The 23,656-nt window shown below is 39.2% G+C and overlaps 2 protein-coding genes across 2 annotated transcripts in view; both read right to left on the bottom strand.

Annotated features, from left to right (window-relative positions):
* SLC13A4 (solute carrier family 13 member 4) overlaps positions 1 to 3,292 on the bottom strand; it is a 29,087-nt gene extending 25,795 nt beyond the window's left edge. The window contains exon 1 of the mRNA XM_048927426.1: positions 3,194 to 3,292. Coding sequence (XP_048783383.1) covers positions 3,194 to 3,292 — 99 coding nt within the window. The remainder of the gene's footprint in view (positions 1 to 3,193) is intronic.
* A 3,210-nt stretch (positions 3,293 to 6,502) lies between these two features.
* FAM180A (family with sequence similarity 180 member A) overlaps positions 6,503 to 23,656 on the bottom strand; it is a 28,414-nt gene continuing 11,260 nt past the window's right edge. Inside the window, exons 2-3 of the mRNA XM_048955618.1 lie at positions 9,576 to 9,676; positions 6,503 to 8,568 (exon numbers count right to left, since the gene is read on the bottom strand). Of these exons, the coding sequence (XP_048811575.1) occupies positions 8,227 to 8,568; positions 9,576 to 9,676 (443 nt within the window). The 3' untranslated portion in view covers positions 6,503 to 8,226. The remainder of the gene's footprint in view (positions 8,569 to 9,575; positions 9,677 to 23,656) is intronic.

Below are 23,656 nucleotides of genomic sequence, written 5' to 3'. Positions count from 1 at the left end.
TCCATGATGTCCAGCAATATTGAAGACAAAATTGCTTGAATGAAACAGCATTAATTTTTATTTTAAAATGGGGCAGATATAAAAAACTAGATATATATTTTGACAAAATTCTTAATAATGTTTTTATACTAACCTGATCCCAAACTATTTTCTCCTTCCAAAAATATTTTTCTCTAGAATTTCTTTGAACATAGTTATTCTATATAATCTGTATGCATGTAGCAATAGACTAATAGTGGAAATGAAATAGGACATAGGGAAGTCACCTCTCTAAGAAAAATTACTTGGGACAGGCACTAAATCTTTGTGCTACTTATTTCCTATTACTGTTATTTATTCTCAGTGCTCTAAACCAGCTCTTTCGAAAGAAGAAATAAATTAATCTTTTCTATTCAATTGAATTCAATTTCTGTATTTATGTAATAGTTACCAGAGCTACTAAGTACTGTATTGAAATAATGGCTATGTAATTTATTTATTTTTTTCATTCTTTTACTTCTTTTGCAGAGGTGAAAATGAATGTTAAACATACCTAAGAAGGGAATGAAGCCCAGAATAGGAAAATACATTTCAGTGAGCTTTTATGTGATGGCTGGGGGGGCTTCCACCTACCTTCAGTCTCCATCGTATAAACAAAGAAAAGGGGACTGAAAGGAATGCCATGGCTGAAACTTCCATAATATGCTCAACACACAATACATTTGTAGCTAAACCATCTGAGAATCTCAAAATACTCACTAACAATAAAGTCTGGATTCAAGATTTACCCATATAAAAATCTGCAATGCATATTTTGCATATAGGCATGTGGTTAAGCTATGCACAGAAGTGATAGTTCAGCCTCTGGTCTGCTATCTTTTTGCTGACAGGGTCACAGTGCAATTTCCTCTTTTCAGAGGGTGTACAGCAAAAATAAAGGTAAATGACAATATGCCAGCCGTAGCTGTTCTGTGCATGCTGCCTTTTGAGGAACAATCAGTGGTCCTTAATTGGGCTTACCCAGGGCCTCAGTAGACCGTACCCAGTACTGACTCTATTCATGTAAAATGCTAATGGTATCACCAGTGGTTTGATAAAAAAAAAAAAAAAAAATAAGGATAAGGATGAAACAAATATGGTAGAAATAGTCACCATTAACAGCTAAGGAGATTACGAGAATGAGAAAATATCACTGTCTGGAAAAGACTTTTTTTCTGCATTTGTCATGGTATGGAAAATGTCTGTGAGTGTCTCAAACCTGTTGCAGAAGTCACATTTCAGGTATCAATTTTGGGAAGAGTTCAAACAAATTTCCTCAGGTTTATTTTCTGCCCAATCATTTACTGTCACAAAATAATAGAAAGCTGTGAACATTATCCCCATAAACCTTATCTATAAAGAGTTCTGAGTCCCCATGCTCCTTTTGATGTCCCTTTACACTACACATATAACATTACCCCATTTCCAGAGCTGTGCTATCACCAAAGAGGCTATAGCCGATTCCCTGCAGAAATGCAAACATAATTCACCTAGTAATTCTGCTCTCTGTGAAACTGAAAGCTACTATAATTGTCTGATAAGTGAAAATATAAGAAAATCATCAGGAGGCAAATTTAATATTCAGATTTAAGACGTAATCTTAGTCAATGCGTTGTAGCAAAGTAAATACTAGCTTAAAGCACTTGAATAGTATCCCGTCAAATGAGTTTATTAACTATGGATGTTTTCTTAATGGCATTATAAATATTTGTCCAGCTCTGAGCCAGATTAACAGCTATGCTTTACCATCTGCAGTATTCACTCATATGCAAAATGAATATAAAATATCATCTGATGACTTTTCAAGTCAGTTTGCAGTACAGAAGCACAATGAGGTGCAGAATAATATTGCAATGGAACACATGCGGTATAATAGCAGTTCTTGTTCCAAAACTCATACCATAACACTACAAATCCCTTGTTTATTACAGAATTTCCTTCGAGTCTGGCAGTGAGCAAACATAGGTAACAAGTCTCAATGCAGTGAATCTTGTGTTGCCTATGAGAAGGTCTCAGGGGATACAGAGCATGCTGTAGTTTCAGTATCATACAAGCATGTCACAGAAAATCTGTTCTTTATGTTGCCCCTTCAATGGCACTGGGGGAGATGAAATCCTTTTAAAAACAGGTTTCTGCAAAAAGGGGGGCATTACTGTTCTCTGAAGAAAGTACAATTTCTTGTCATCCATTCTCACTCAAGTCACAAGAGATGTAAAACCACTATAAGAGTGCAGAAGAACTCATTCAAACTGTAAAATACAATTCACTGGTGTAAAAACATTATCTTTCTGTGAATCCTGTTTTTTCTTTCCAAACAAAAACCTACAGTATTCTAATCCTTTGAACTGTCATTTGATAACATGTGGTAGTATTCATAAATCCTCTAGTGCTAGAAAGAAGAATTAATCTTTAACAGGGTAAAAGAAGGAATGGAAATTGCTGCACCATTCAGCTAGATTTATGTCTAGCACAGTGAAAGCCAGAGCCGCAGAATTTTTAAGACAGTGCAAATGTTGGCAAGTTAAACATCACCATTTCTATGTGGTAGGGGTACACTATTATTTTATGCTTGACCACAGCAGAGATATGCATGGAGAGAAGTTAACCAGGGGTATTCATTGCCATTGCCTTGCTTATGTGTTAAGCAAAGATTCCCTCCTTTCTATTGCTGTGAATGCCTCTGAGCTATATTTGTTAGCCAATGTCAGAACTGCAGTATGTCAGTACATACACTTGCTTTATTGTAGCAGATGCCACGTGTTGTCCTACCAAGTCCTAGCTCCTAGTTCACTTGAACAACTGTTCTACACGCACCCAATAGAAAGTTCTTCCATGCGTATTTGTTATTAAAAATGAAAGGCACTCTAAGTATTCATTTTAAACACCTCTCCCTCACACACACCGCTGAAGAAACAGTAGAGATGCAAAGTGTCTGTCTTAAAATGAGTCTTCACCTAGTTCTTCATCTCTGCTTGTGACATTGCTCATAATAGCTCTGATTGTTATTGTGATGACTGCCCAATAACTTTCACTCCTTCCAATCTGAGTCCTTGATATTTCTGAGAGAAACGCTTTTGTTTTTAGATCCTTGCCTCTCTTTTTGTCCACTGTAGGCTTACCAAGCTAGAGCGCCTGCTGTACTCAGAGGCTTTGTAGAAAAAGAAAATGTACTTACGCTGCAGGGGTACAAAAGCGGCAGAGGAAGCAGCAGAAGTGGAATGAGAACAACAAGCAAGATGTTTCTGGATCGGAGAATCTCCTTCACCACTGCCATACCCTTTACTGGTGATCTTCTTTTCTTTGAATTTCTTCAGATTGTCCAGTTTCCACTCCACGTTCTCCTTTGCCTTTGCCTGGATTTTGCAGACAGGGTTCTCTCTGCCTTGTTTCCTATTTTCACACAGCCACCTCAGATAGCTCCCTTAATTTGCTTATTCTTCAGTCTGCTGTTTTGAGGAGAAACCCTAATGATTTTTCTGTTAAAAAGGCATTCAGTTTTTGTAGGGCTCACCAGCACATCCAAATGACTTTCACACCATAACACGATGTTTGCAAATTGGATCATAATGATCATTTGACATTTTCTCTTTTTAATTCAGAGTCACAGTTATGACTGTGTTCCATCCTTATCCCCATATTTTGAAAGGTTCTTTTCTTCCATCATCTGATTTTCAGCAAAGTAATTTCTGTTTTCGTAAGCTGGGTGGGATATCTTCTGGTGTGCTGCTTTTTTTTCCCTGGTAGCTAGTCTGAATTTCTCAAATATAGGTTTCTTTTTTTGCTGGAAAATTATTTATTGTTCACTGCACAGAAACAAATTTGTAGGAATTTCTTCAAAAAATAAAAAATAGAAAACAAACCAATTACAGTTCCTCATATTCCATTCTGTTCAGATTTTTGTCTCTTTGTAGTTTTAGCTTCCCCTCTGAATCCACCTTTCGCCTACTTTTGCCCTGAGCTTGGAATTCACAGGGTAGTAATTCCAATACAGATTATACTCAGTCTCAAGAAAAAAAAAGAAAAAAAAGCCACAACCCCCAAAAAAACCTTAAAACCTTTTTTTTTTTTTTTTTTTCTTCCCCAATTCTAATTCACCAACAAGGACTGCAGGAGGCTGTATTTGCTCAGCTCATTATCTAAAACTCAGTCAGAGCATTTGAAAAAATCAGCCGCCTTCTCTTTCTTCTGTACAAGGAGATCTTTTTCCAATTGACAGTTTGTTATTGTTTTAGTGTCCCTGTGCTGATGAATACATATTTTTTTATAAAGAGTAACTTTTGTCTTCCATGTTTCTTCCATTTTGACCCATGAATGTCACTTATTCATGGGCATGGGCTAATCTCTGCATTGATACGTGTTTCATTAGTGACAGTAAGAGGCAGGATCAAATTAAGAATTTTTAGTCTATCTACTCTGATCTTCAATTGGAGGAGCATTTCTACAGTTCTTCTGTGACTAATGGTCTCGTGGAATAGAAAGAAATCAGAAGAGTTAATCTACCGACCCATGTGCCACCAGTAATCACCCATTTACCATATATCTCACACCTAATGTTTTCCATGCTTACAAATCTATCCAGCTTGCTGAACATTTCCTCAAACCCTGCTAGTCAAGTGGAAGCTGGCTCCCCTGACTGAGTTGTTGCATCTCTGTGACACTGATCATGGAGAGCTGGGAAAGGCAGATCTTTGCCTGAGAAGACTTTGTCTCATCTGATAAGTCTAATGCATAACACTATTTTTTTTCCTGAAATTCATAAGTGTTTCCAGGACTGTGTAGTATTTCTATGCCTTGAAACTGCCATCAGGCATCAGCACCTTGAGAACCTTCAGGTAAGTTTAGCAATTAAATCTGAAAGCAAAAATCTGATCAATGTAAAAATTGCCAGTAGAACAATACAGCCAGGGAATTTATATGCTTCAGCAGTTGCTTCAAAACAAAACAAAAACGAAAACAAAACAAAACCACAAAGAAAACACCCCCCTTTAAAGGATGTAAAAAATACTCCAGAGTAAAAAAGAAAAAAAATATACAATTTTCTTTTAGATGAACAAAACTATGTTTTATTTTACTTCTTCGTGATCTGCAAGGTCAAAGGGTGAACAAAAGACTCCTCTTTAAAAAAAAGGCAATGAAATGACTCTGCCCCATGGGAGAGGGACCGTCTATGAACATGACTCATTCTGAAGAAATGAAAGGCAAGTGGAGCAAAGCATAGATAGCAGAGCTCCTCCCTCTCTTTTAGAAACAGGCTCCCTGGACCTGAGGCAGGAAATGCAGTACTGAGGGAGGGAAGTTGCCCTAAACCCAGAATGCTGCCCAGAGACAGTGCTCCTTCCCATTCAAACTCTGGATAAAAAAAAGTCTTGCTCCCAATTTATTTCCTCCTCTCAACCATTAAAGGGAATGTTTTACGCCCCCTTCTCTCCTGTACCACTGATCCCACTGAGTTTTATAGATTGGGATAACCAGTTTTTCTTGCTGCCAGTCTCTTAATAGCAAATCTGCTGAAATCAATACAACGGAAATACAATTAGTTTTATGTAGAATATTTTATTATTACAGTAATAGTTTTCTCTTAAATAAATCGGGCAGTCCAAGCACATTCCTGAGAAATAAATTTCTTTTCCTGCAGTAATGAAAGGGGCAAAACAAACTCAGAAAAACTTTATTTTATGCTGCAGAGATAAGGGTTTTAACTACCAACCTGTAAAGTACGTATGCTATTGGGAATGACTTTGTATTCAAAACTATCTGCAATTCCTTTCTGAAGGACCTGTGATACTGCCTGCCGGACAGCTCTGTTGTGGGGTGGCCGGGAAATATTTCTCTGGAGGATGACTGCCAGTAATTAAGATTTTCTGAGATGCTCTTTCCTGTTATCTTTGCAGATTTGGACTCACTGTCTGTAAAGGATTTATGAATGGCCCCTGTTTGTGGCTCTACGAGCAAGTGGTGCTTTAGGGAGCCAAGAAGCAGCAAAGCCATAAAGGCAGAAATGTGCTCCCTCTCTTTCTAAAGCATGAAAAGGGAAGAAAGAACAAACATCAAGAATGTTTATGCTGGAGGCTTTGAAAGGTATGTGAGCTGTAGTGCAAGGCTTCTTTGTGGGCACTGATCCATGTACGCAAGTACTGAAGATGGAGGTATTTGTGCCTCATAGCCTTGTAGCTAAGATTTTCAGCTTCCTTTGAAGTATACCTGTCAGATGTCAGAAATGACCACCAAAAGCCTTCAGGTGCAAAAGCGAAACTACACATGTGTATGTACCTGCAACTGTGTGTACTCATGCATGCTCATAGTGAAACCGCTAACAACAAAAAAGATTGATTCTGACTTTCATATGCCATTTTTCCAGACGTTCTTGCCATTTTCAACCTGTCCCTAAGGCTGCTGTGAGCCCCCATTCCCACAAGCAATTGCCAAACCCAGTGCGCTTTGACTGATCGAGTGTTTCTTTTTAAATGGCTTTGGATGGGCTTTTTCTTCTCCAGGCCTTGGAGTATTCCTGTTAAGAGATGTAGATCTTATTGCTCCATCTGCCAAGATTATAGAATCATAGAATCACAGAATGGTTTGGGTTGGAAGGGACCTCAAAGCCCCTACAGTTCCAACACCCCTGCTGTGGTCAGGGACACTTTCCACTAGATTAGGCCACCCAAGGCCCCATCCAACCTGGCTTGAAAACCTCCAGAGATGGGGCACCCACAGTACCCCACCTTATGTATGGAAGCACATCATAGCTGTGATGCAGAAGCAATTAAACATGTCTCAGGAACTGATTTGGTATCCTCAGTCATCCTTTACAGCCTCAGTTTTGGTTTGCTTTTTTTCCTCCTTAAGAAATTATATAAATAGAAAGAGTGCTGGTATAAAAGGATGAGACATGCTCATCTCTTTCTTACACTGTGGAAGCAGAAACAATTCGAATGCCAGTAGAGAACCAGTATCTATATAACCTGTGGACAAAGTATGAAGAGTTTGGATCCTTCATTGTTTGCCATTTCTGTCACAAGATGTAATTCCTTTCTCTGTCCATTAAAGCCACAGTCTCCACACTTTTTCTTTAACAGTTTATAATAATCTGTTGCACAACTTCTACAAACAGGCTTTGCTATAAACAAGTACTGCTTTTCCTCTGCTCCCACATTTACTATTCCCACCACCAGACTGAAGAAAAGCCTTTCCTTCCAGGTGCTTGGATATAATTATTTCCTGAGTGAATAAAATAAGACTCTTCCATGCACTCACACAAACACACACACATATACACAGGTGAACAACATAATTTACAATCAGAAATGAGCCACACTGATGAATTCAGCACCATGTATGTTTTAATCCACCTTCTTCCCCTTCCTCAGAGGGATTCTGACACACTGGTTTAGATGATCTAAGTTCAAGTGATAGAATCAGAAAATAAATTGTCATCATTAAATTAAATAGAGCTTTTGTTTTGCCTTTTACTCCACAGAGGATAAATCCATGTTCAACTCAAAAATAAAGGAGCAGAAGCAAAGTCATGTGCAAATAATGAAAGACATTGGGAGGGTGGTTCTGGGGACTGGGGAATATGTTCACAGGCATTGTTTGCTGCTGGTAGTCACAATGCCCTTTGTTTTCTGCGAATGTTATTGTGATTAAAAACCGGCTCAGCCAAATGAAGTGAGTCAGACAGTGCTTGTTTACAGGAATATTTGGAATGCATATATTTTCCATAATTTCTGAAGGCTGACAGTTATGAAACCTCTTCCTTTTACAGAAGGCCTTTGCATCTCTTTTTAGTATTCTTTTACTGAGCAGCTGAAATATGAAGTTATTTCCTCAGCGAGGAAAGCAGCACTCTCCAGCACACGTGCACATTGCTTATAAGAAACACACAGATGAAATAAGGGCATATCTGTCTGGGATATACACCAGACTTCCTTATTTTCCCTTTACAGAAAATGCCTCAAAGCCAACACAAAAAAGAACAACAACAAAACAAACAAACAAACAAACAAACAAAAACTGGGGAGATTGAAGACAAGCTTTTTCCCCATTTAACATGTATCTGTAAAGTGAATTCCACAAGAGGGAGCTAGAAAACAAATAATCTCTCATGAAGCAGGCTGTTAAACCTTTCATAGAATGAAGGGGTGGACGTGCTAAGTGTGCCCCTTATCAACCAGAAGAAATGGCTGAGCAGCTGCTGTTTCGAGTCTCCTTCTATGATGTCTCTTTGTTGTATGGAAACATCAAGTCATTCTTCAGTGCTTTGTAAAGATTGACAAAGGATTCTGCCCAAGTGTCCTTCTGGTGTCCCTGGGACTGAGCAGCCCTGTAGGCTGTGTAGACCATGGTCAGCACTGTCCTTTCAAAGTCTTCTTTCTTGAGGACTCTTGGGTAAGAGGACAGCCTGCTACTCAGCCTGCGGATCTCTGTGATGCTCTTGGGAATAACCTCATTGCAGATGGTGTCAAACTCAGCAGCCTTCCTAAGCGAAGCCAGCTCCTCATCTTTGATGGAGATCCTCTGACCTTTGTCAATGTCAAGCTCAGCTAAAAGAAACTGTCACAAAATCAGAACACAGAAAGCTGCTTATCTTCTGCAAGAGACTCTAGGCAGAGTTAACACAAATTAACAATATGTCCTTGGGATTTTGTAATAGGTGAGATTAAGAAAAACCTCGTGTGCCACTGACTGAAGCTGGGGCAGATCAGATATCTATATGTGAATGTTGGATTCCTCTATTACATCCATCTCTAGGGAAACTAGAGACCAGCTATGGGGAAAGGAGAGAGAAAAGGAAAAAGCAGGTAGTCTTCTTTTGTCCAAAACAGGCATGTGTTGCTGCTGGTATCACATGTGATTTAGAGATGGGGGCAGCAACACAACTGGGAAATACCGTCTACTCTGACGGAGACAGCAATGGCTTCCCAGCCCATCTTCCTTTCTTGAACATCCAGTAACAGTTTCTGAACATGTAGGATAACTAGATTTGGCCAATGCCCATTCTTCTGTTGGGCTACTTTCCTTTAGCTAATCATACAACGCTGTTCCGGACTGTGTAGTAGAATTGTAGTCTCCACTGCTGGGCAAGAGTGGACCTGAATATCCTTGAAGATAACAGTCATGCCCTTGGAATTATTTTGCAGTGATTGATACTTGTTGTTTTAATTGTTTGAACAAGTAATTTGGGACTGAGACTCAGACCAAAGAATTAAAATGCATTGTGTTGTTAATATATGATTATTCTGGAAGAAAGCTACTTTCAGTGGTAAGCTGTTTGCTCTGACTTTCCCTGTATCTGTCTGTAAGCTAGAACCCACATTTGAAGTACTGTGTGGGCAGCTGCTGCCTGCTTAAGTACTGAAAGAGCTTGGTGTTTGGTATTTGGTGTGTATATGTCTGTTTTCTCCCTTCTGAAGAGGTAGTATATAGGGTTAGGGTTCAGTGAGTTTATGACTGGGGTGAGTAAAGGTGGCACGAAGACAGGTAATAGGTAATCCCATCATGTACAATAACCTCAGAACTTGGTTAGCACTTGAGGTACCATTTGCTCCCATATACTGAACCTCATAAAGCAGCACCACGTCTTCCAGGGAGTTTTGTAGCACTGGATTAAGGAAGGCAGCTGAGGACCTCTTCAACCGTTGAGCAGCTGGGTAAAGCATAGCTGGAAAATAATAATGGGAAAAGAGAAATTCTACACGGTGCCAAACATGGGACTTTTTCAGTAGTCGATTGAGCTAAATAACTGCCTACTGCAAAAAACACTATAAAGTACAATTTCTCACTGTAAATAAATGGGACACATGGGCTGTTTTGATTGCAACATGCTGGGAGAAGAGACCAGCTCCTTGTGTTGTACCCAGTATCCAGCAGAGTGTCATTTATGATCCAGCCTGGGACTCTGAGCCACAGCCTGAAATGTGTGTTCCTCTCTTAGTTCAGCAAGGGGAAACCAATGCTGACCCTACATGCAACCTGTGTTGTTCAGGCCATTCTCCAGCTGTCACAGTTATAAGACTTTACATTTCTCCTTGTTTCTGCTGTCTAGAAGTTGATCTCTCTGTACTTGATAGCTCCTAGATCACCTCATTTGTCCCCGGTATTTATGTCTGGAAGGAGTGACTCATCCTTCGGAGATGTTTATGTCTCTACATTAAGCCTGGTACCAGCTTGCACAAGACAGCTACATTCAGTGAGGTGAATCCCGATTTATTATGACCTTAATACTATGCAGTCTTAAAGCTAGACACAGTCAACGATCAGATATTTATTCACTGCTTCAAAATGAACTATTGAAATAAGAAAGCAAGCATACATATATTCCCTGAACCCAGCACATCAGTTGGGAAAAGACTTTGCAGAATCAATGACCTTGATAGTCAGGAGTATAGAAAACATCTGATGTGGTATTACAGACCACTTAAAGGCTTTGAGTTACTATAATTACTGGCCAAGTACTATTTAAAGGTGTAAATTCCTTTTGGAGTTTAGGGGAAAAAATATTTCATTCAGTGTTATATGCATATGATTTGGATGTTGATGTTTAGGGTTTGCTGGATTTCTTCTAATGCCCAGGAAAAGGAAGGCATTTTTTTAAGCCATGCTTGCACGATTATTGCTGCATTTTCTCATAAGCTTCACTTCTAAACCTTAGCTGTTTTTCAACAGTAGCTAAATTTGGAAAACAGTTTAAAAAAGGAGAAAAAGTTTTGGAAGACACTATGATCTCCCTCACTGTCTCCCCCCTCTCCTCTCAATCCCAATATATATATATATTTACAAGTAACATTTAATAGAACATTCAGCTTATTTTAAATTTCTGAGAAGTTTAATCTCATCCTCAGTCTACCATATTTTTTTCCATGAAATATTTTTACTAGCTCAATTTTGTCTTGTTTTGCCAAAGTCCTCATGATGGATTTTGCACGCTGTCTGTCGAAAACCTGAATGCTATTTAAAGAACTCTTTGCTGGACATGCAAAAAAAATTCTGCAGTATCTGTGATTATTTTGTGCAAAAATTGTCCCTGCTCCCTGACCAAACAGTTCCTCAGATAATTTTCTTCTTTGATTACTGAAAAAGAACACAAATATGCAGTTCTTTCTAAACTCCGTAGCCTAAATGCAGTCCTGTTTCCTGGACTGTTGCCAACTGTTGACTTGGTTAACGTTTGACTTGTTAATGATATTTAAGTTCTAGCAATTCCAGGAGAAAGAAACTAGGCCCTAAGAGATTTACTTAATTAGGACCTTTGCTATCTGGCATATGGAAAATTAATTGGATAATACCAGGTATAAAGTAGTTCATGCTTGACCCAGGAGAGAGTATTTTCGACTTGAGCTAGCTGGGGAATATAGTATAGTTAAAATAGTTTGTGATATTGCAATAAAAAAACTTCAGCTGGATACTACAAACTGTAAATACATAGGTTGCTCCGAAAGTAATGCCTCCTATTGATTTCTATGGAAACTACAGCAGATGGAAAGAGCACAATAACACTATTTGATATAGCAAATTCTCAGCTACAAAACACTATTTTTCAATTTTGTCACCACCACTAGCTATGTATTTTTGCCAGCTACGAACAAGAGCCTGCATGCCACACCTACATAAAACCTGTAAAAATCGACACCACTCAGCACCTCACTGTGCTCATCCAGTGTATGGTCTCCATAAACATTCAGCAAGCATGAATGAATGTCAGTGGGTGCCATTTTTTTCACATGGAAGAATTCAATTCCACACCTTTGTTTTATCTGCACTTTCATGTCAGACACCATTTTGTCAGACTGTCCCTCTGCTGCCCTTTGTCACATTGCAATAAAATGTAGGGGAATATTGGTAGAATGTTCAACCTCTACTGTCACACCACCAACATCTGCTTCTGGTGTCATGCTCCAACATAATAAAATAGAAGGCATTACTTTCAGAGCAACCCTTGTAAATCCTGCAGTGATGAGAGTCAGGCAATTTATTAAAACACCTCCAGAGCTAGGTGCTTCATATCAAATTCATATGAATTAAGATTAAAACTTCCTTAAGAAACTGAATGGTGCTTGCACTGTATGTGACTAAAAGCCTGAAAGAGTGAATGCATCAAGTAATGGTACAGGTCACAAGTTGACTGAAGGTTCTGCTCTGGGTGTGAGTTTGCCTTCCTGTAGTGAGACAATTCAGATTTAGTCCATTTGACCCTGTGTTTGGAGTACTGTGGGAGGAAGTGATCAAAAGAACAGGCATCACCTAGTGCATTTCTTCGCCTGCCAGTCAATATGCCCTGTGTTGGTAGAAACCTCCTCTCTAGCATCCTCCCTATGGCCTTCCTGCTCTTGGAAAAGAGAATTCAGCTATCCAACAGTTTGGGTTTCATAGAATCATAGAATTGTTTGAGTTGCAAGGGATCCTTAAAGGCCATCTGGTCCAACTCTCCTGCAATGAACAGGGGCACCCACAGGTCGATCAAGGTGCGTGGAGCCCCATCCAGCCTGACCTTGAGTGTCCCCAGAGATGAGGCACCCACCAGCTCTCTGAGCAACCTATTCCAGTTTGACCGAGCCAAACTGGCTAGTCACTGACAAGCAGGGCTATCCACATATTTTGCTGCCGTTCTGCCATTGCTGTTCATCCCTCTTGCTGAGAGCTTTGCTGAGACGTCCTAGAGCTATTTCATCCTTCATTATTGGCAGTTGAGGAATGCAATCGAGTTGTTTGTGAAGCACTTGAAACTTTCAGTACTAATTGACGAGTAATTAAAACTTTTATCACTGGGCAATTAAATTTCTAATTACTAAGCAGCTGGCAGAAGTCCAGCCCATAATGATGACGATTCATTTTTATATCTTTTATATGCCCTTTCAATGGAAACAGCGCCAGAGTGCAAAGTACCTATACATATGCAGATGAATTTACATCTAAAATATTCCATGAGCCACGGAAAATCTGTCTGTGGCATCTAGTTTTGGTGCTGTTATGCTTATTATCATCACACTTACTGCTTTTAGCTTTCAGTCCAAGTGCAGATTCCAACCGGAGACCTTGGCGGGAAGACTTCAGATTTAGCCCATCACCGCATGAACAGAAATGCCTAACTTAAGCAATCCTCAGGCTACTGAATAATGTATTATTGACTGAGCACTGACCTACTTACAGAATCACAGGTAACATCACAGCAGGCAGCTGGGTTTTCCTAACCAGCTGTTCCCAGGATAACATGGATTATGTTAGGAGATTCAAACAGACTCAGGCCTGAGCTGCTGTGTTGTGAGAAAGGGCTTTGTATGCGTATCAGAACCATACCTCTATAGTGGTCAGATTAGCACTGACTCCCTGATCTCATTATCTTGTTCCCACAGCATATTAAACTTTGTTACCATTCTTGCAAACTCTACTCAGAAACTCTTTCTGAACTCATTTGTATTTGTCATGGTGATCTGATTTTCCTGCTCCACGTTTTATTTGATTCCTTCTCTTTCTCTCTCTCTCTTCCTGCGCAGTAGTTAAATCCTTCTACTCCCTGTCCCTCCACCATCCTCCTCATGAATTCACAAATTCCTCAGAGACCAAGTGAGCATTTAGAGCCAGTGCTATCTGACTTCTGTCACACTGATATAACACACTTAAAAGTTTAGCACAAAAACTGAGTCAGGGAAAGATTTGCTGCGAGTTTCTGCATTTGGTGATTGCAAGTTCCACTTTAAATTCTTCTGCTGACCTTATTTCCACCCTCATCTACTTCCAGATCTGAGATAATTTAGATGAGCCGTATCAGTGAGTAGCAGATTAGCTACCACCTCTTTCCTTCACTGAAACAGTTACCATTTCTTAGCCATTTTCTTCTCCTTGTCATAGAAAGATGCAGACCAATGTGCATCATTTTGTGGTGACGATACAAACGATTCATTTCAGTGGCTGTGAATGTCTGAAGACAAGAGATCCCTATCAGTGCTGATAGAGAAGGCCCAACCCAGAGCTCTAATGCAATGGAGAAACTTCTTATTTATTGTTTCTAGTTCTATTACAAATGTACTGAGTGATCTCCAACTAAGTTATGGGTACTCCTCTGAAAAGACTGAGTGGTCACATAATAAAAAGTATATCACGTATGAAATGACGTGGAACAAAAAGGTTTTGATTAATCTTGTTGAAAGCATTTTCAATTATATGAGGAAGTGTGGATGAGTGAAAGGTGTGGAACTGAATTCCTCTTTGTGGAAAAAATGGCATCCAATGACATTCATTAACACTTGCTGAATGTTTACAGAAACCGAACAGTGAATGTGAGCATGGTGAGGTGGTGCATTTCAGCAGTGGCAACACAACAGTGAGTTACCTCCTCTGGTGCAGATTTTTCTGAGTGCATCTTGCAAGCTCTGTTCATAGCTGGTGAAAATGCATAGCTAATGCAGAAAGATGGAGCAGTGTCTGAACATAGCCACTTGCTCCCAAGCCTCACCCAGAGTGGCCTCATCCTGTGCCTAGGAGTATGCATGGGCTTGGAACTGGTGCTCAGCCAACAAGTCTAATCTTGAAGGTGGCTGAAAGTGGTCTCAAAAAGTAGTGAAGGACTACCCATCTTCCTCCCCACTGTTCCCTGCAGGAGTGTAGCCACTCTTGTATGACTGCTAACTCAACTCCACTTCTTCTTGAGGACTAACAACAGCTACAGTAGGGTTTGCCAACTAATTGTCCTGCTTCTAACTATTTAGCTCACAACAGCTTTGAGATTTCTTTATTGTTTAAATGTGATGTCTGAAAAAAAAAAATCTGAAGCTGTCAATATATCAAAAGCTGGAGAAAGCTGGGGAGGGTCTTCTTACAAGGGTAGGTAGCAACAGGATGAGGGGAAACTGCTTTAAACTGAAAGAGGGTAGCTTTAGATTAGATATTAGGAAGAAATTCTTTACTGTGATGATGGTGAGACACTGGAACAGATTCTCCAGGAAGATTGTGGATGCCCCCTCCCTGGAGGCATTCAAGGCCAGGCTGGATGGGGCTTTGAACAACCTGGTCTAGAGGGAGGGATCTCTGCCTATAGCGGGAGGGTTGGAATTAGATTATCTTAAAGGTCCCTTCCAACCCATTCTATGATTCTATGATTTGTTTTAAAGATGCTTTCATCTTTCTTAAGAACTGTGCCATAATTTTCTGGACCTCATTAACCATATACTAAACACTTGTTACTGTCATAGAATCATTAGAATCATAGAATCATCTAGTTCCACTGATTAGCTGTGAGAAATTGCTACACACTTGGTGGTACATCCAACTTGACCCCTCACAGCAAAAATTTCCCTTTCTTGCCTAAAGCTTTTGAAGCTTTTTTGCCTAAAGCTTCTGAAGTCATGACTTCCAGGCCTCAACAAAAGGAAGTTAATGCATCCCAAATCATAATTATAGCAATTTCTCTTTATTTATTATTTTTATTTTTTGTTCTGGTTTATGACAATCTTTGAGAAACACAGCATTTGAATTATATTCCAGTTATAGTCTAAAAATCACACAATTAGAAAAAAAAAAAGAAACAATCTGTGGCTTACTTAGTCTTTTTTTTTTCCTTTTTTTTTTTTTCTTTTTATTTTTCTTTTTTTTTATGCAACCTTCTACAAAAGTAAAAAAAAAAAATCAGCTCCAATGCTTAGCAATTTTTAGCTTGTTGTTGATCAGCATGGAGCACATGCTGGTTCCATTAGGAAGATGAAAATTTTCTTGGTGTCGTGATATTTTTGTCTAATCTGTTTGGAATTTGCACTAAATGGATCTCAGCACACCCAGAGGATCCTGTCAGAGAAGATATTTGTTGGTAGCCTGTTAAATGATTTTCTCCTTTCTTCCTTATTCAAGAGAATTTCAAGTATTTGGCAGAGCAAATGATCTGAACACTGCCCACAGGGTGATTGTATAGGCAGACAGCAGCTATTATAATGTCACATAAAAATTATTTGTAATCTAGACTGGTTGAACTTGTGTAGGTTGCAGCACATTTCCCAGGGATCACTGCTACCTTGGGTCTTAGGGCAAATATCAGAAATGCTTGCAAGAGGATTTTCTTTAAGAGTGTATGGGAAGTATTGCTTTGATATTGATCCCCACATTTTTTCTTGACCATACACTGCAGAGAAGAGTAAATGAGTATTGAAGTCTGCAAAAGCTTTGCAAAAGTCTGAAAACTTTTTGTTTCAAGTTTCTCTTTCATCACTTCACTTATGAGAGTTTGTAATCAGATCAGAGTATATTTTATGCATAAACAGTTTTAATCTGGGCTGAGTTTCTCCATTGCTAGAGTAACAACTCACTATCAGAAGTTAACTGCCTCAGACTGTGAAATTTGTGCCTTTACTTTCCTGCAGTCATTCAAAGTCACTGAATATTTTGTTGCCCTTAGAAACTACCTGCTCTGGCTGTGGGGCAGATCTTGATTCCAAAAGGATTACTTCCTCCATAGTGAAGTGCTGTTAGCCTGTGAGAGCTTTGTGGCAGGCAGCAAAAGTTGTGCTGTAGTCCACTGAATGTAGAGTGTTATTAAGTAATGAGCAGATCTATGCGCAGTAACTTCAACCATCTTTATTTCTTGCTTGGCTTTGTCCCCAGAAGGATCTATACAAGATGTTTAAGGTATCCTGGACCTATGGTCTCTCCTGGGACAGGACTAGAGTTTTAGCTGGCCAGCATTGCAATGAAGTGTGCTCAAGCACGGTTTCTTTACGCTTTCAGACATTTTGCCTTCCCATATCAAAATTGCTGTATTAGAAATAATTGAATATTTTGCAGGAGAAATTAAATGAATGGAAATCTGGAGAAAGAATAAGAAGAACAGAAAGAAAGGAAGCACATACGGAATAAATAAATTATAATAAAAAAAAAAAAAAAATAGGCAAGGAAAACCACAGCAGTGCTATAGGCCAGCTTCTGAAATCTGTATATGGAATTGCAGTTACTTACACAAGTAGCTCCCATGACAACAAGTGCTATGCAAAGACTTGTGTATTCCAGCTTTAATACATTAAAATCTCTATTATTAGGACATGAAATCCCAGTGCCCCTCAGGAGAGCACAGTAGTGAGATGGAGAAGACATTTTAATTACAAAGCAAGATGAAGTAGCACACTTTTTAAAAGCAACTACCAAGAGAATTTTTGTCTTTGTACTTTTAGCTCCATATTGCTGGTATATTAGCTCCTAAGAACGAAATCTAAAATGAAAAATGAAAATTATCTTTTTTTTTTTTTTTTTTTTTTTTTCCTGCCTGTTGGCTAAGAGTGAGAATAGGCATTTATTTCCACTTCAGTTATAAACTGAAGCTTAAAAAGAGAAAGGCTCCATCCTGAAAGTCTGACTGTTTTCAATATAGATATGAAGAGATCTTCCCATGAAAAACAGCAACAGCCAACAGTTTTTAGAAAAAAAAAAAAAAAAAGTTAAAAAATCTTAGAATTAATGACAAGTTGTATATAATTCTATAGTTAGTGACCTAATCAGTTCTTTCAAAGTTACTTCATTATTTTATCTCTTTTTTTAAAAAAAGATACATTTTCTAAATGGGTGTCTTAATTCCATACAGGAGGATCCAACCTACCTTATACTTCTGCATTTCATAAATTTCCTGTGATATATTACTTTCAAGTATATGAGACTAGTCTAGACTGGGCTAGATTAAATTAGATCACATTATTTTAGATTGTGTATAGTGAAGTTCCTACGTTAAACAAAGGTAGTAGCCTTTCTATTTACTAGGCATGAGTAGGAAATTTAAAGGGGTATTAAAAAGATCAAAAAAACTTCTATTTACAGTAATGCATACTACTAGAGAAGGAAATAGTCCATCTGAGCCTGCACTTGTGAGAGTAGCAGTATATCTTTCATGGTTTATGTAAATGGTTTTTAATATTTGACTAGTGTCAACCAACTGAAAGGGTCTCAAAATTTATTTCCTCACATGGGATTTCCATTATGCAGCATTTTCACTTGTTCCCAGCCTGGAGAAATGTATGCTGTGCTATTTATTTTTACCTTGGTCATGAAGAGAAGATCCCTGCCTGAAATTATTTACGCTCATAAAATCTTGCAGGTGTCCCAAATAAGGTTTTAATATGCTGGAGCAAAGCTGCTGAAGCTGAGATGAAGAGAAAAAATATACACAGAGAAACTGAATGAGAGAAGTGAAATGTTTTGTACTTCAGTTTACTGACATAGTTCAGGAACTGGAGATAGCCTGTTGTGGACAGTGTAGTATATGAGTGAAACACAGCAATAAGGAAAGATAATACTAACCCTTTGGCACAGACCTAACAAAGAGGCAATAAGATATTTTCCCACCTCAGGTAAAGGTGGGAAACAAACTAATGCTTTATATTTCCATTTTCACTGTAGGAACCACCTTTCCTTCCCTATTTGCATAACAGTGCTTTCCAGAACTTCTCTCCAACTGCCTTCTGCAATGGGAAAGTAGAAAACAATCTTAAATCAATCCATTTAAAAATGCTTTCTTCAAATGAGGGGATATAATGATGAACTTCCAATTTTACCATGAAGAGAAGGAGGGAGGGAAAAGTGCAGCTAGGCACTGGTGTTCAAAGATTGAGTAGCATCTTTTTGTACTTTCTTTTTCAGTCAGGTTCCTTTGATTTCCAGGAAGGAAAAGGTGACTGTGTGGCTAGGCTTTTGCTCAGGCTGACCTCAGCCCAGCTACAGCTGTAAGGAGCAGTCCCATGTGCCTGCCTCCAGCCATGTTCTCCCTCCTTTCTTTTCGGCCAACTCTGCTTTGTGCAACCGCACAGTGAGCCAAGCCAGGAATCTGGCTGGTTGTGAATGAATGCTGAAAGAAAAGAAAGAAAAAAAAAAGTGTGGTAGCTTTTAGCTCCCTCATTCCCCTTCACAGCTGCTCTGCCAGCAGTGCTCCTCCTTGTGAGCAACTCCCAGTGTAAATGTGGTCCAACAGATCTTCGGATATTTAGTGATTATTCCAGGTCTCAAATGATGTAAGGGTAGGTGGTAGCTCTGGTTAAGAAAAGCAGAGGACCTATCCTTGATCTAGCCATCAAGTTCATGTGCTCATTTAGAGAATGGCCAACTCATTTAATGCAGTTGCTTCTGCCAGAGATGAAGATAGGCTTCAGGACAACAGGCTGCCGACCGTTTCCTTCTCTTCTAGGCTTATACTCCCCTTATCTTTTAAGAGAGTCAATTTGACAGGAGTAAAGAATATCTCAAATTTATTCCAAGCCTGAATGCTGAGAAAGGAATCAAATGTCCAGTCTGAACTATAGATCAAGCAGGGAGTAGTATGGATTTTGTCACAATCATGAACTGCAGTTCAGTTTCTTCAGTGGAATTACTTATTGCTGTTGTTGACTAATTTCATAAAATGTTCTATACAGAAAGTAGAAATAATATCTTGGTTATCAAAAACAAGTTGATGGACAATGAGTACTACACAGATTTAGAAGCTCTCTTTAAGATTAGCCTGCCTTTTCAACCCGGAGAATGGCTGTCCCCTACTACATGCTAACAGGAGAATTAACAGATTTCTGTCTCCTGGTGCCTTTCAGTTCACCCATCAGTCTTATTTGCAATAATGAAACACAATGCACTGGACCTGTAGTAAAGGCCACTGCATGAAAGTCTATGCAGGTGGCCAAATTGAAAAATAAATGGGCTTTCTGACTTTAAATCTATGGTCATATGCTTATCTGCAGAATAAAGAAAATAATGAAGGATTCTTGCTGCTGTTGATTTGGTTGTCCTGTAATGAATCATACTGTGGGAACTACTCCACTGGGATCATGGAGCTGTTAGCTGAGGTAAAGAGAAACAGAAAAGATGAAGTCCTTGAAATTATTCATTTAAGCCATTTGTGAATATCTTCTACTAGCAGGTAGATTCCAGCATATACCTGTCAATCTAGGAACTGCTATTAAGCTGATAACAAAATATTTATTTTTCAAATTGTGCACGAACTTCTCACCCACATATAGTTGCAGACATGCAAAATGACAAGCTATTCCTCAGACTATTTATCGGTATCACGGCTCAAACTGATGACAAATAAACATAAAAATTTTCAATTTTCAATTCTCCCTCAGATTAGACTGAATCAAAATTTTCTTCCCCCTTCCTTCAAGTCTTCACCAAACTCCTCTGTAGGAGCAGAATGCATAAATCTTATTTGTCTGCTTCCAGTACTTCAGGATTTTACTTTTTCTCAAAAACAGTAAAACCCCAGCTGTCTTTCCAGCTGTTCATTGAGCTCCAGTTGTCAGTACACCTGCTGATGATTTTCTTAATGACATGAATAAAAGCTGGATTGTAAAAATGTATAAATCAGCATTACCCGATAAACAAAAAAAAAACAAACAGAGGGATATCTTGTCCTTTTCATGAAGAAGTGAATTATGTTTGAGGATAATGTATTTTCAAAGTATTGTGTGTTTTTTAGCAGTGAAGATAAAGAAAAGAAGTCTGAAAAAGTAGCTGAGAGCTGAGGGTGCATTCACATTACATTTCTGAACTAGACTGGTACAGCTGTTTTGCAACCTGAGCAGAATATGAGGGGTGAAAATCCATTCTGTATCCCCAGCTAAGAAGCAGGGAGATAACATGTTTCTTCAGAATAGTGTGGGAGGATCAAAGTGACAAGGAGTTTGTTCTGCACTCAGTTCTGGGCCCCACTGTGTTATTTTCTGCATTTCCATAAAAATAACACTAAAAATTAATGGAACTCAAATATAATCATCCACAAAAAAAATAAAATAAAAAATTGGTAGGTTTCAATGTGCAGAAGCAACTATGGGCTAGCAGAATTTCATCAGTCTCCGTATTGTCAGAAACACATCAAAGAAATTTGAAGGATAAATACAAAAGGAATTCATTTTATAGCTGCCTCCCCAACTTCACAAACACGCAAATGAGATTTCCTCCTTACAAAGTTGACATTTTTCTATTGTTTGTCATTTCATGCTCCTAAAATTTGAATGTTCCTAGATCCCTCAGGTTTCATAATTTGCCTAAATAAAGCCAAGACAGATATACAACTGGATTCCTCATTAAATGCAGAAAGACCAGCCAGAACCCTGAGTACAGCAAACTGCTAAAGGTGGTTGTACACCAAGGATTAGGTCCTCAAATGACCTGAGCTACCACCACTGGCCCTGTGGTGCTGCTCTGTGGACAGCCAGGTCACAGAGAGCCCTGTGCTGTGAAAGGTGTGTTTAGGATCAGTGTAAATAGAAAGTTTTTTACGATGGAATAACTGCTTCAGTAGATAAGGGAAGAGCCACTGGTGTCACCTGTCTGGACTTCAGTAAAGCCTTCGACATGATCTCTCATTACATTCTTCTCTCTGAATTGGAAACATGGATCTGATGGGTGGACTGTTCGATGGATGAGGAACTGGTTGCGAAATCGTACCCAGAGAGTGATGGTTAATGGCTCAATGTTCAGATGGAGATCAGTGGCAAGTGGTGTCCATCAGGAGTCATTAGTGGGGCTGGTGCTCTTTAACATCTTCATCAATGACTCTGACAGTGGGATTGAGTGCACTTTCTACAAGTTTGTGGATGATACCAAGCCGTGTAGTGCAGCTGACATGCCCAAGGGATGGGATGCTACCCGGAGAGACCTACACAGGCTCGAGAAGTGGGCCTGGGAGAACCTCATGAGTGCAAGATCCGGGTTGTGGCAACTTCCTCTATCAGTACAGGCTGAGAGAAATATGGATAGAGCACAGTCCTGCCTAAAAGAACCTGGGGGTACTGGTGGATAGCAAGCTGAGCATGAACCAGCCAGAAATGTGCCCTAACAACCCAGAAAGCCAACCGTATCCTAGGCTGCATCTGAAGAAGTGTAGCCAGTAGGGTGAGGGAGGTGATCCTGCCCCTCTGCTCTGTGCTGATGAGACCTCACCAGGAATACTGCATCCAGATGTGAAGTCCTCAGTACAGGAGAGATGTAGACCTGTTGGTATGCTTCCAGAGGAGGGCCACAAAAATGATCCCAGGGATGGAACACCTCCCCTGTGAGGACAGGTTGAGAAAGCCAAAGCCGTTCAGACCTGAGAGTAATCTTTTGGTATCTAAAGGGGGGTTATAAGAAGGAAAGGGACAGATTCTTTAGCAGAGTCTGCTGTGATAAAACAAGTGGAAATGGTTTTAAATCAAAAGAGGGGAGATTCAGGTTGGATATAAGGAAGAAGTTTTTTATGGTCAGGGTGGTGAGGCACCAGAACAGATTGCCCAGATGCCCCTTCCCAGGAGACACCCAAGGTTAGGCTGGATGGGGCTGTGGACAACATGATTTACCTGTGAGTGTTCCTGTTCATTGCAGGGGAGTTGGACTTGGTGGCCCTTAAGGGTCTGTTCCATCTCAATTGATTCCCTAATTCTATAAGGTTAGATCCAGGCTTCCAGAAATCTTACAAAATCTTACAAAAGTGCTTCTTCCAAGGACCTAAAAAGTATCAAACATTGGGAGCTTCTCCTGAAACTGGTGAAAATTCAAAACTCTACAGCTTCTGCTATTCCATTTCCTGTCACCTACAAATGTCATCACTCAATGGTGTCCAGGCAAGAAGACCCTGCCTATTTGTTTGTCAGATATTTGTTTCAGAGCTTTTTTTCCTTTTCATACAATCTGTTCTAGAGTCTTTTGAGATGAACTTGTAAAATGGAATTTTACTTCCAGGAAAATAGTCTAAATAAGTTTTTAAGGAAAAAATGCTAATGATCTAATGTTCTTTCTTAGGAAGAATGAAATGAATAAAGGGAGGAAGACTTGATTTCGAATGCAAACATCTAGCATGTTGCTGACTGAAACCAGCTGGGAGTTTATTCTTAGGTTTAACTCTTCAGTGTAGGGGAATGGCAAAAGAAGACATGACTGTAGAGAAGCAGTGTATAGAAGTTATTGTTATACTTACATTGTGAATATTATCATGCTTTTACCCAGATTTGGGCTTTCTTCTCACTAATTTAAAATCTTTAAAGATTTCATAATGGAATGTGCTTGCTTAGAATAGCTTTTACCAATAAGTATACACTTAGTGAATTTGCACTGTTAGGTGATTCTGACTCTTTTGTCTTGTAACTAGAGAAACACTCTTTGCAAAACCAAATTTCATCATGTGATAATTCTGCATGACACTTCTTCTTCAGCTTAATGGTAGTGAAGGGAAGCTGAGAGAGATCATCAAGATCTGAGTACACGATTGATATTCATCTTATGCTATCATAACATTACATAATGACTGTGTTATTATTGATCTGGATTGTAGGCGAGAGGCAATCGTTGTTTCAGGTACTGAAACACACACTACACATAAAACAAACCAATCATTTATGGTGTTAGGTTGACATTTAGCATGACTGCCAAAAGAGGTAGGGACAGCTTGGCCTCGTATTTTTATTTCTAAATGGGAGCCCCAGTACTCTTTTAATTCTGTTTTGACCTCTAAGCACTGCATAAAGGAAGAAGAATGTAAAATAGTGGGGTAAGCACCTCAGACACCCTGTATCTGATCAAGCAGCCATGACCCATTGCATTGGTCTGCAGATAACACTCCTGTTTGTTGGGAGAGGGACATTCAGAAGATGATTTATAGCTTCATATAGCTAATACATGCTTTATTTGGTAAACAAAAGCATGCAAAAAGAAA

The sequence above is a fragment of the Lagopus muta genome, chromosome 1 (assembly GCF_023343835.1).
Source record: "Lagopus muta isolate bLagMut1 chromosome 1, bLagMut1 primary, whole genome shotgun sequence".
Taxonomy (NCBI): domain Eukaryota; kingdom Metazoa; phylum Chordata; class Aves; order Galliformes; family Phasianidae; genus Lagopus; species Lagopus muta.
Note: the sequence above shows the minus strand (reverse complement) of the source record. Positions and strands in the feature narration are given on the sequence as shown.